This window comes from Rhinolophus sinicus, linkage group LG11 (assembly GCF_036562045.2).
Source record: "Rhinolophus sinicus isolate RSC01 linkage group LG11, ASM3656204v1, whole genome shotgun sequence".
Classification (NCBI taxonomy): domain Eukaryota; kingdom Metazoa; phylum Chordata; class Mammalia; order Chiroptera; family Rhinolophidae; genus Rhinolophus; species Rhinolophus sinicus.
This window is the reverse complement of record NC_133760.1, coordinates 58,865,711-58,879,289: the sequence shown is the minus strand read 5'-3', so window position 1 is coordinate 58,879,289 and position 13,579 is coordinate 58,865,711. Positions and strand designations below refer to the sequence as shown.

Genomic DNA, 13,579 nt, shown 5'->3' with positions numbered 1-13,579 from the left:
CTCCAAATATCATGACATTCGGAGTTAGGGCTTCAACATATGCATTATGGGCGGACACAGACTGCAGTCCATAGCAGGTGACGTAGCAAGTAACAAAGGACTCACAGGATCCAGATTCGGGGACTGTCGGGTCAGGGAGTGGAATAGGACATTGTCCAGACCATGACTCCTCAGTCCAGGAGGTCAATGCTAGCAAACATGAAGGCATCACATTGGCCAAGGGGCCTCACCGTGCACCCTCATTTGTCCAAGCCTGCCTGGGGAGATGCTGTCCACTCATTATGTTTCCAGACCTTGAGGAACTGTAGTCCCCAGGAGGTCTAATTTCTTATTAAATTGTGTGCTCCTTTGATTTTTGATGAATGATTAGATTAGGTTCCTTATTCTTTTTATTTATATAAAAAAAAAATCCTGGGGCTTTTGAGGAGGAAGTGCAGGGTCTGAGAAGTGGATATCACACTGTTTAAAATATTGTGACTTTAAAAAATATTTTAATACTTATGAGAGAAATGATTGCATAAAATTATTTTAGCTGTTCTCACTGATAGATAATTTTTCAGTTGAGCTTTAGAATTATTTCCCAAGTTCCAATGAAACCTATTGTGATTTTGATTGAAACTGTTAAATCTATAAATGATTTTGTAAACCATTGACATTTTTACAGTATTGAGGTGTTCCATTCAGGAACATGGTAAGCTTTTGTACCATTTCTGGTCATTTATGTCTCTTGATAAATTTTGTACTTTTTCTTCATATAAAGCTTTCACTTTTTTTTGTAACTGTTATTCTTAGTATATTATAGTTTTTTTTATGTGTTATTGTACATGAGATACTTTTCTAGTATATTTTCTAACAATTACTATTATATTGGAATGTGTTGATTCCTGTGGTGTTTTTTTTTTAAATATTAGGCCATCTTATTGAACTCTCTTATTAATATTAGTAGTTTTTAGTTTATTCTTTTGAGTTTTCAAAATCATAATATTCACATATAATAATAGTTTTGCATTCTCCTTTCTGATTATTGTAACTCTTTTTGTTGCCTGCTCTATTCTTGACCCCCAAAATATTAAGTAGCGATGGCAGAGAGAGCATATTTGTCTTGATCTGATTTTATGGGAATAGCTCTAGTTCCACTGTGTGCCAGTCAGTCCATCCTGGCCTGTTTGCTCTCAGATTTGTTCCTTGATTTTCCTTGCTCTGCTCTGCCACAGGGGGTTTGCAGGCTGCATATCTCAGGGCTTCCACCTCAGCAGATGTCCATCTGGGATCAGCCAGGGAGGGTCCTGCCATGAGACTGCTGAGCGGAGGAAAGGGAGAAGCCAGGGCGTTTTCCTGTTTTCTGCCACAGGCAGTGATTCTAGCAGCAGCTACTTGCATTTCGTGGCTGCAGCTCTGGCCAGACAGGTGTCTCCACACTTCCAGCTTCTGCTGGATGAACCTGGTCCCCAGGCTCAGGAAATACCCATTCCTCTTTTCGTTCCTCCAGCTTGGCTCTCCTCAGTCCCCAGCGAGAGCCCCTGCCTTAGACCCCATGTTTTAGAGGGTCTCTCTCTCTCTCTCTCTCTCTCTCTCTCTCTCTCTCTCTCTCTCTCTCTCTCTCACACACACACACACACACACACGTGCGCACGCAAGCCGTATTGAAGAGCTCATAGTTGCCTCTGTGTCTTGGCATCCTGCTTCAGTACTGGCACAGCTGAGCTTGTCACCCTCCACAGCTGCTCTTCTGGTTAACACACTACAGCTTCTCTACACCTCTTGCCCTGTGTCCTCGAAACAAAAGGCAACTGCGTGTGAATGCCTTTAAGTTAAGTGGGTCGCGTTGCTGCTGGTGTTGGGGATGGATGTTGCTTTGGAGGGCTGAGAGGATCTGAGGGTGGAAGCTCTTTGATAAAATGATGAATTGATTAACTTGTCCAGTCTGTCCTCCCGGTTAACCTGCACGCACGAGATTTTTGAATAAGGAAGTACCATTTCCCATCGGCGATGAACATCCATTTTCTTGCTCGCTTTTGTGTTCCAATTCATGGTTCTGGAATTATACATGACTTAGGGTGGCATATTGAACAGTTGACCCTATAACTGAGGAATGTTTCGCAATGTTATGCTCTTGCAATTCATATTGCCCTTGAACTATAAGTGTATTTCTAGACCTAACCTGAATTCTGGACTGAAATCCAGAAATATTCTTTATAACATGTATAGAACCTGGATTGATTTGTTGCTAGACATGTGGCCCCCGCTGAACCAAGAGTCATGACTTTGGAGAAAGCAAAATATTATTTATGCCATGTCTTGAATCTATTAGCAGATGAAATACATTTAAATTTGACCTTTTAGCCACTTAAGAGACACGATGGACTAAATGCTGTTAAAAGCATTAAATTTAATTTAGAAAGGTTGTCGGATACCCTAGAATAGCTAAATGAAACAATAGAAGATCATTAACGACAGAGCAAAATGTGGTCTTTGGTGGAAAATGAAATTAATTTTGGATTTGTATGTACAATTTTTTGATACAAACCATTGCTTGTCGTTGATAATATAAACAAAAGCAGATCTAAGTTTGGTACTTTCTCACTTAAAGGGATAAAAAATATTTTTAAATTTCAAAGAAAATGTTTCTCTAAATAGAAATTAACTTCATATGAAACAAAAAGTGACATTCCAATAAAATATAAGGAAATTAGAACAAGGAAAGGTGAATGTTTTATGACTTTAAAGAAGATTTATGTACAGATAATCCCAAAGTAATGTCTGTGTAACTATTTTCCATTTATTATAGATCTATATATGGTCTTGATTGTAGAGAGATTTGAGCAAATTAAGCAATGCAGTGTAATTTTTGTTTTTCTTTATTGTAGCATTGGAATATTGATCGATCGATTTTTTTTTTAATGTGGTATATACTATATACAAACAGATCTTGGACTCACATTCTGAATAACTCTGGATGTTCCTTTTGTCTTCCAGAAAAATATCCCAGATGACTTGTTGATCAGAAATACCAATATCCTGACAATTGATAGGATTAGATCATGCTATGTGAAAAAGAAGGAAACCTGCTAAACTTAATGTTTTTCCATTCCAACTCATCATTTTTTTATTTTATTAATTTTTATTTATTTTTAATAATTACAGAAATTTCAATTACAGTTGACATACAATATTATATTAGTTTCAGATGTATGGTACAGTGATTAGACAGTGATATAACTTATGAGTGATCACCTCATAAGTGTAATACCCATGTGACACCATATATAGTTATTACAATATTATTGACTATATTCCTGAAGCTGTACTTTATATCCTCTTGACTGTTTTTATAACTGGCAGTTTGTACACCTTAATCCCTTCCCCTTTTTACCCCGAACCCCCCTTCCATCTGTCAACCATCAGATGTTCTCTGTATCTATGAGTTTGTTTTATTTGTTTATTTTGTTTTTGTAGCTCCACATATGAATGAAATCATATGGGATTTGTCTTTCTCTTTCTGACTTATTTCACTTGGCATAATTCCCTTTAGGTCCATCCATGTTATTGCAAAAGGCAAGATTTAATTTTTTATAGCTGCATAATATTCCATTGTTTATATGAGGTATGATCAGAAAATACAGTGAATGTTTAAATTTTAAAAAGTTATTACAGTAAAAGGTACATTGCCATTAATCCTCTTCAAGATACTTCCCCTCGCTTCGAACACACATGTCCCATCATTCTTGCCACTTTATGAAGCAGTTCTGGAAGTCCTTTTTCGTGAGTGTCTTTAGTTGCGCTGTCCTGGCTGCCTTGATGGCATGAATTAATTCAAAATGTTTTCCTTTCATGGTCATTTTGATTTTGGCAAGAGCCAGAAGTCGCATAATGCCAGGTCTTGTGCATAAGTGGGATGAGGACACACCGTAATATTTTTATTTGACAGAAATTGCCATATACCAGAAGCGATGTGTGACACAACCCTTCCATTGTGATCACAAACTATTGTGAATGCTGCTGCTGAGTGCCATCCAGCAGAAAGGCAGGGATCTTCAATATGGGAAGTGGCGTGTGGAACCTTAGTAACAGTGTGTGACAAGTTTCAACTTGTTTGGTGCTGTCAGTTGGGAGTGAGCTACGGTTGAGAGAAGGTGTGTTTTAAAGTGTGCCATAAGTCATCCTCCATCATGACAACACTCCATGTCACAAACAGCTTCTGGTATATGGCAATTTCTGTCAAATAAAAATATGGTGTGTCCTCATCCACCTTATTCACCAGATCTGGCATCTTGCGATTTCTGACTCTTTCCCAAAGTCAAAACTATTCAGGGCATCAAGGTTGCCATGACAGCGCAACTAAAGGCACTCATGAAAGAGGACTTCCAGAACTGTTTCAGAAAGTGGCTAGCATGATGGGATAAGTGTGTTCGAAGTGAGGGGGAGTATTGTGAAGGGGATTAATGGCAATGTGTCTTTTACTGTAATGAATTTTTTTTAACATAAACATTCACTATATTTTGTGATCACACCTGGTGTCTTTTCAAATTAGTGTTTTTGTTTTCTTTGGATAAATATGCAAAAGTGGAATTGCTAGATCATATGGCAGCTCTATTTTTAATTTTTTGAGGAACCTTCATACTGTTATTCATAGTGGCTGCACTAATTTACCACCTCACCACTAATTTATGAGGGTTCCCTTTTTCCTCATCGTTGCCAAAACTTGTTATTTGTTGATTTATTGATGACAGCCCTTCTGACAGGTGTGAGGTGCTATCTCGTTGTGGTTTTGATTTGCTTTTCCCTGATGATTAGTGATGTTGAGCATCTTTTTATATGTTTATTGGCCATTTGTATGTCTTCTTGGGAGAAATGTTTTAATTGGATGGTTTGTTTTTGCAAAGCGTTGTGTGAGTTCTTTATATGTTGTTGGGTATTAATCCCTTATTGGATATATCATTTGTGAATATCTTCTCCCATTCAGTAGGTCATCTTTTCATTTTGTTGATGGTTTCCTTCACTGTGTAAAACTTTTTAGTTTGATGTAGTCCCATTTTTCTTTCTTTTATTTCCCTTGAGGATATATATCCAAAAAGATATTGCTGAAAGCGATGTCACAGAATTTACTGCCTATTAGTTTTAGGTCTAACATTTAAGTCTTGAATCAATTTTAAGTGTATTTTTGCATATGCGTATAGTGTAAGAAAGTGGTCTAACTTCATTTTTTTTTTGGTATGTATCTGTCTAGTTTTGCCAACACCACTTATTGAAGAGACTGTCTTGATCCTATTGTATATCCTTGACTCCTTTGTTGTAGATTAATTGACAATATATGTGAGGATTTTTTTTCTGGGCTTGCTATTCTATTCCATTGATCTATATATCTGTTTTTATGCCAGTACCATACTGTTTTGGTTATTGTAGCTTCGTAGTATAGTTGGATATCAGGGATCGTGATACCTCCCACTTTGTTCTTTCTCAAATTTCTTTGGCTATTTGAGGTCTCTTGTGGTTCCGTATAAATTTTAGGATTAGTTATTCTAATTCTGAGAAGAATGCCATTGGGATTTTAATAAGGATTGCATTGAATCTGCAATTATTTTAGGTAGTAAGGACATTTTAACAATATTAATCCTTCCAATCCATAAGCAAGGTATATCCTTCCATTTATTTTTATCTTGTTCAGTTTCTTTCTTCAGTGTCTTATAGTTTTCAGAGTACAGGTCTATCATCCCTTTGGTTAAATTTATTCTTAGGTATTTTATACTTTTTGATGCAATTGTACATGGGATTGTTTTCTTAATTTTTGCTTCTGATCATTTGTTATTGGTATATAGAAACACAAAAGATTTCTGTATATTGATTGTCCTGCAACTTTACTGAAGTCAAACTAATATATTTTTTTGGTGGAGTCTTTAGGGTTTTATACATATAATAGATGTCATCTGCAAGTAATGAGAGTTTTGCTTCTTCCTTTCCAATTAGGGTGTCAAAAGGGATGACTTCTAGACTTCTAGAAGAGGAAGTGAGGATCATTAGAATTTTACGTGGCTCATATAAAAACACGACTGACTACGTTTTCTTCTTTATCAGTTGACATGACTGTTAGACCAACAAGCACTGTTGAATGTAAGAAGTACTAACAGACTGGAGGTGTCAGAAACACAGGAGGAGCAAGCACCAGGAGGAAGTGAACAAGGGATACTTAGCCTGGAGGGGTGAAGGCTGAGGGGGAACTTGATGGCTGATGTCAAGTATGAAAAGGACCATTGTGTGGAAGAGAAATCAGGTATCCTTGGGCTTCTCTAATGACAGGATTACAGAGACCGAGGATAAGACTCATCTAAGGAAGAACTGTCTCACCACTGACACCATCCAACAGTGGAACAGGGTGCTTGTCCAGAGAGTGATTTCCCTATCCCTGCAAGTATGCAAGCAGAAGCTGGTCAGTCACTTTTTGGGGACTGTTTTAGGAGAGATCCATGCATTATTGTATAATTGATTCTAAAGTTCCTTCTGAGTTTTGAGATTCTATGATTCTAGGATCATGTAGGTGTGAATGGGAAGGAATAGGTGGGAAATGCAGAGATTGGGTAACTATGATGGGTGGAAGGAATTGGAAGAAGACAGAGAGAGGAAACATAGATCACTCAATTAAGAAAAGAAAGTCATGAAGTCATGCAGTCTAGAAGAAGAATCCATTATCTTTTTAGTCCCAAAGACCAGGATCATCCCCAAATGGTGTAGGGCTGTCCAAGAAAATTGCACTTCAAAGTAGGCTTTGAATCAATGTCTTTCACAGGCTTTTTGGGAGGTCATCAAGGACAGATTTCAAAATAGAAATTAATGATGGTCAGAAAAGAGGAGGCCAGTGTGCCATTGGGTCCTTCCCCCGGCAGGGCTGTCAGACTGCTGAAGGGGACCATGCAAGCAGGGCAAGGTGCATCCTTGGAAGCAGGCCTGAGGCACAGGCCCAGAGAACAAGTTTTAACAGCAAGGAGAAGAAAGAAAGGGGAGGAATAATGGAAGAAGGAGGAAAGGTAAGGGCAAAGAGAACAGGTGCATCTATTGTGAATGGGCAGTTGCTTCCAGGGGTCTCAGGAGCACCTCCTTCAGTTGGTTCTCAGGGGAGAAGAGAGTCGGGAATCAGGAGATTGAGGCTCTCATGCTGGCTGTGCCTGAATTTCCTGAGTGACCTTGTAGATGTCATTTCACCCTTTTGCCTCCTCCGTATTGTCAATACTGGCATCCTGTGAGTGTAAAAGTGCTCTGGGCTGTCCGGAACAAAATAGCACTAGAAATTTAAGACTGTTTGCATGTGTTGGACGTGTTTGTGCTTGTTCGCATATTTTCAGGGTTTGGGGAGGGAGAACTGGTAAGAGGAGGGTAGAGAGAAGGGTCAGAAGACATTGGGGCCAAAGTCTCTTGGCTCCATCCACCTCATCATCTTAAAGAACCTAGGGGACGGGAATCTGGCAGAGTGCACATGCCAGCCAGCCCCTCGACCAGCCGGGCATCAAAGAATAGAGCAGTCTGCTCCCGCGCTGTTGTCCCTTCAGCAAATCCCATTGCAGCATCCAGAGACGAAAAGCGAGGCACGCCCCTCCCCCACTAGATGGCACTGAAACGCCTCGTAAGCGATTTTCAAAATGCAGGAAGGAAGAAAAAAGACAAAAAGAATATGGTGGAGGTGCGCTCAGTTTGGCCTGCAGGCCTCGTTGTGTAAAGCAGGTTGGGGGACAGTCTTTTGTTTTTTTTTTTTTTTTACCCCCCGGGGCAGCGCTTTACGCGGCAGTGAGGGACCTGGACTTTGGAGTGAGGGTGAAAATGAGGGGTGAGCATTGGAGTGAAAAACCTGGGGTTTTAACCTGGGAGGGAAGCTCCCGGCCTTTGCGGCGCTGTCTCACGTGAGCTGGGCGGTGGGGTGAAGCGGCTCGCCTGCAGCCCACCCGCTCAAGGTCTGAGGTCCCGCACTACCTCCCAGAGCCCCCTCAGAGATTAAATCCAGCCACCACCAGATAAGGACAAATCCCGGGTTTCATTGAACCCCACCGCCCCTCCTGAAAGCTTGAGCTCCCCCAGCGTTTTCAAAATCTATTAAGCACCCCGCCCCCTTCGCCGCCCCCCCCCCATTAAAATTCTCTTCCTCTTGTCTTGAAAGGATGGTTTTTTTCTTTTCCTGCTGAGGAGGGAGGTGAGGGCGAGTGTGTGTGTGGGTGTCTGGCGCTGGCACGAGGCTGGACTGGCTCAGCCCGAGTGCAATCGCCTGTAGCGAGTAGCAAGGCAGCGCCTGTGCAGTTCCGGGGAAAACAAAGATCAAATACAATGCAAGACACCAGCGACCCAAACCGGGGACGCAGAGAACTTCCTCAGCCCTTCTGAATGCCTGCTCCTCAATAAGCGGTCTTTGCTTAAAAGAACTGTGCCGATTTGAGGGAATTTTCCACCCCTGGAAAGAGACACACAGGAGATGGAGGCAACATCCCTAAATTTATAATAATGCATGTAAACATGCTACATACCACATATATGTATGTGTGCATTAATATGGATGTGGTCGGGCACATACCTACCTAGACACCATTGACTTGCCTGGTCAAAGCATGAGGCTTAGACATTTCGTGCCTGGGAAATGGTGCAGTTTATCTTTAAGGAGGCTAGAAAAATAAGGGATGAGGCTCACGTTGCACGGATGACATCACTAGCTTTTGGCTGCGCGCTCCGTGTTCTCGTCTGTGGGTTTTAGCCAAGGCTGCAGCGCCAGGCGCCGAGCGAGCGAGCGAGCGAGCGCGGCAGCGGCTTCCTCGGGCGCCCGCACCCGGGCCAGGCGATTTCCCGGACCCCCCCCACCCGGGCGCAGCCTGGGCTCTCGCTCCACAGCACCGGCCGCGAGACCTCGTAGCCGCCACGGCGAGAGGAGGAGGCGAGGAGGGGAAGCGAGCGACCCAGCCTCCCTCCCCCACCCTCGCCCCATCACGTCGGCGACCACCGCGCGCTGGCAGCCTGGTCGTGGGACTCCAAGGCCGGGACGCGATTCTCCGCACGCTGCCGAGTGAGCCGGCATCTTGGGCCTGGGTGGGCAGCGAAGAAAATGGTGCAGTCTGAAAGCGGCTGACCCCGGTTGGGCAGAGCAGACGCGGTGCTCGAGCGCCGGGGCTCAGGTGGCGGGAGAAGGGGGCGGGTTGTTTGGAGGGGCCGGGGCCGCTGTTCTCCTCGGCGCTTGCAGCATTTTCTTTGCACCTACCTGGTCAGCACGTTCCGGGGGTTACCCAAGAGCCAGATGAAGTGAGGCGTCGTCGTCGCGGGAGAGGTCTGGAGGTGGCCGGGTGGACACTCCAGGAAGAAGACAGCGCTGGGAAGACCAGCATGACGCCCCAGCGGCTGGCTGCCTGGCGGGCGGCGCGCTGTGGTCGTGAGACCTGTCCATGGTGTTGAAGGCGCTGTGCGCCCAGCTTCGCGCTCCGCGCGGTGCGCCCTGCCGGGTGCGCCCTCCTCCGCGCTGCCGGTTCCCCGTGCCCGCCCGCCGCGGCCCAGTCTCCCAATACCCCGAGCCAAGGCTCGTCCAGTAACGCCATCCGGGAGCCCGCGCCGTCGACCCGAGGGGCCGCCTGAATGGCAAGGCGAGAGGCAGACGACCCAGGAGCTCGCTGCGAAAGGTCGGTCGAGACCGTGCGCCCACGGGGAGCCCGCCTCTGAGCGCAGCACGCTGGCCAAACGGAGCAAGGGACCTGCTGGTGACTAGAGGACGGAGCTTTTGAAAAGACCCGACCCCGAGAGGAAGAACGTTTTTTTCAGCTTGCAGACCGGAAGGAAGAGAGTCGCTGAGAGGGAGACCTGGGTGGGACTCCGGGCCGCCGGCCCTGGCATCTGGAGGTTTCCTTCGCTGGCCCTGCTCATCGCGCGTGGTTCAGTCCATCCTGTCGCCGAGCAGCTTCTCCTGACAACCCCCCACCCTACCCCGAGAAGGCTGGGCGAGTGGATCCTGTCGCCACCCTGCACAGAGAAAGCCCAGCAGCCCCACCGCAGCCGAGGGCACCAGCCCTTTAGTTTCCGGCCGGAGGGCAGCTGCGCCCGAAGCCGGGCTGCGTGCAGACGCGGCCGGTTGGGAGCAGTCGCTTCCTGCGGGGCAAGGAGGGGGCAGGAGGTGGCCGTACCCGTGTCGCCGCCGCCGCCGGAGGCTGCACCTGACCCGGAGGATGCCCAGGAGCTTGCCGGAGCCTCCCCGGGTCAGAACTTTGTAGGCTGTTCGCCCCCATCCCCAGTCCCTGGGCCGCGTACCGGCAGGTGGGGGCCAAGGGGGCGCCGCCGCGAGCCCCCCTTCTGTCCTCCTCCCCCCTTGGCTCCGCCGCCCGCCGCTTTGTTCCGGGCGCGAGAAGCGAAGGCGCGGCTGCGGCGGATCATGCCCCTGGTGTAGCCGCGAAGCGGAGGCATGGCTGCCGGAAGGTTACTGCTCTACACGGGCCTCTCGCTAGCACTCTGCGCCCTCGGCATGCTGGCCGTGGCCATCTGCTCGGACCACTGGTACGAGACGGACGCCAGGAAGCACAGGGACAGGTGCAAGGCCTTCAACACCCGCCGGGTCGACCCTGGCTTCATTTACAACAACAACAACAACTTGCCGCTGCGGGCGAGCCGCTCGCGCCTGGACCGCTGGGAGGGCAAACTCCTCCGGGCCCGCAACCGCCGGCAGCTGTTCGCCATGAGCCCCGCGGACGAGTGCAGCCGGCAGTACAACTCCACCAACATGGGCCTCTGGAGGAAGTGCCACCGGCAGGGCTTCGACCCCGAGATCGAGGCCCTCATTCGGAAAGGTAAGCGCGTGGCTCGAGGCGTGGCGCTGTGGAGGCGCCTCTAGGCCCCGCGCCCTCTCCTGCCTTCGCACGGTCACAGCCCATCAGGCCTCCGGCTTCCAGGAGGTCAGGCTATCCAGGCCCGGCGAGCCTGGGAGCGGCCACAACTTGCCTCCCAATAGCTGCTGACAAATGCTCACCTCTCTCTACCCGGCCTCTTGTCTTGCGTTTGTCTGATGAGATTCCAGTGGAATCGCATGGTCCAGGGATTTTTATCCAGGCTAATGCTTCATCAGTCTCCAAAAAGCAAGGGCATCTATAAGGTGCTGTTAGTGGAGGAAGCCCGTTAAGAGTAATGTGTCAGGGTAGACAGACTCCTGGTTTTAATCTTTGTTTTAGATGTTGAACTGATTCAACAAGGGAAATTGGGGGCAACATCTCACACGGAAGGCCTGATTCATACCAGAAACCTTTGCTGAGTGCTGCACTCTACCAGGCATGGTGCAGGCGTTGGTCATATAAACATTGGTAAATCACAGCAGCACCTGCCCTGCTGCAGCTCAAAGCCTGTAGCATCATACCACAATTCTTGATTTCTCCTTTTGAGAAAGTGGTTGACAAAACTGACTTGTGTGCATTGAATATCAGCAGGGTCTAACAAGCCCAAAAAAAGCGGTTCCTCAGGTAACATCGAAGTGGGCACTTGTATATATGTCTTCTGCACACAAAGACTGTTTTCAGAAGACATATATACAAAATACCCAAAGTGTACTAAAACAGAAAAGAAACTGCATTGGCTAACACTAAAATTTTATTGGCTAATTCAGTATGATCACATACATTTTTAAAAGTCTGCTCATCTGATGCAGTTTGTAAATCTGAATGATATACATTGTAGGGACTGTCCTGCTCCATTAACCCACTGAAATCCTGTTTGGGTGTTTATTAGTATTGCTCTGAAGAGGGAATGTGTCGTCTTCTCTGGTAGCTACATCCTGCAAGATGGGGTGCGATTTTACGAGTCTTGTTTTTCTCCCCCCATGTTTCATTCTCTTCCACTAGTAAGTGGTGATGGCAAGGTGGAGACAATATTGTTTCTCTGCAATTTTTGAGGCCACGATATAAAACAGGTTGTAATGTCTTGTAATATTACAATGCAGGTTGGATGCTGTTTTAAAATATAATTTGTGAGAACAAATGTTCTTTGATTTTGATTTATGAAAATGTTGAAATAGGTCAGAAAAAAATGTTAATAAACAAATGTCAATTGTTTAAGAATGACAAGTCCACCTATGGTCTTGACAAGACCACCTATGGTCTAGGTGGTCACTCAGATTTAGGTGAGATAGGTGCAGAAAGAGGACCCATCTTTAATGTTGTTTTGTAGAAGGACTAGGGTTTCACCTGCTTTACTTAGGAGTGTGTTCGTATGACAAACAGCATATCTGCTTTATGGTTAGTCTCTTATTAGAGCAGAGTGACCCATTTGGAGCTCTACAACTTCGTAAAGATGTACGGGATATTAGAGAATTCCAGAGAGAGCAACTTGGGTTAGGATTTAGAAGTAGGAAAACAAGAGCAAGCAGAATCTTTTCTGACCATGGGTGACTTAATAGCAGTTTCTAGATTCTCAGACTCATAAAGTGTTATTTTATCCATTGTTTTCTGCTTCCATTACAATTGTAACGGTGGGAAGTGAGCCGAAACGTGAGGAAGAATTTATGTGAATGATGGCTGATAAACACTGGTAGGCCTTGTTGAAGGACGTTTCTTGAATTTCCTTCCTGGAACAAGATCGGTATCTCTGTGTGTAGTATTGGTTAACTCCACTTCGATAAAGGGGGACAGAATGCATGGCTTCTGATGGTTTCAGTGAGGGTTTTGATTCCGTGTTGCTCTGCTTGGCTAGAAAGGTCGACTTGGTCTGTGCATCAGAGGGACTCGTTACCATAGTGACATGTTCTTCCGGTGAAGCTGGAAGCACAGTGACAGGGAAAGGGATAGGGGAAGAATGTACAACACTTTGACTTTGTATTGACTGATTTTTAATTGCAGCAACAGAAAATGGACACGGCGCAGCAGGGGGATTGAATGCACTGATACCTAGAGTTGGCAGGGCATTGTATTTCACTTCAACTAATGGAAATCCTGTTCCCCATCACCCCAAATGCAGCAATCACTGTCAGCTGCAAGCGCCCGCTTACCATGGCCGTTTCTGTCCCTTTGACATTCTTGTTAGGTGTTATAGAGATAGATGGCATGCCGGCCTTACAAATCATCAGAGACTTAAGGTCACTCGCTTCCTTTTTAACCCCAAAACAGGATCTTTGAAAGCCAATCTTCCTTTTCTAAGTAGTGATAGCCATGTTTTGGAAATAAGTCTTATCTTATGTCAGGAGAGTTCACAAGCCATTCCGGTAACGTACAGAGCGTGATTTCTAGACTTAATAATCAGTGTTCTTCCCAGATGGGCAGATTTCCGAAGGAAGTTAAAAAAAAAAAAAAGAAGTTAATATTCATATATTTAAATTTAGGGCGTCTTAGGGAAAGGTACTTATCTCACAGTGTTCACTATAAGCCTTAAAAGATATCGTAGGCCTTTGTCTTTCTTTGAAACATCTTAGATTAACATTCTGGGAGATATGTGTTGGGCAAGGGGAAAAGGCAACCAGAGAAAAGACTGTGAAAAACCTGTCAGTATGATGGGAAAATTAGAGCTTTATCTAAATGATCACACAGCCCCAAAGAACTCAATCATTTGTTAAATCAGTGTTCACTACATTAGAACGTACTGTTTGCGCATTTTAAAT

At 45.3% G+C, this 13,579-nt stretch overlaps 1 protein-coding gene across 1 annotated transcript in view; it reads left to right on the top strand.

Moving 5' to 3' along the window:
• The first annotated feature begins 8,707 nt into the window (after nucleotides 1-8,707).
• The window catches only part of TMEM178B (transmembrane protein 178B), a 323,639-nt gene continuing 318,767 nt past the window's right edge, over nucleotides 8,708-13,579 (top strand). Inside the window, exon 1 of the mRNA XM_019749862.2 lies at nucleotides 8,708-10,790. Coding sequence (XP_019605421.1) covers nucleotides 10,409-10,790 — 382 coding nt within the window. The 5' untranslated portion in view covers nucleotides 8,708-10,408. The remainder of the gene's footprint in view (nucleotides 10,791-13,579) is intronic.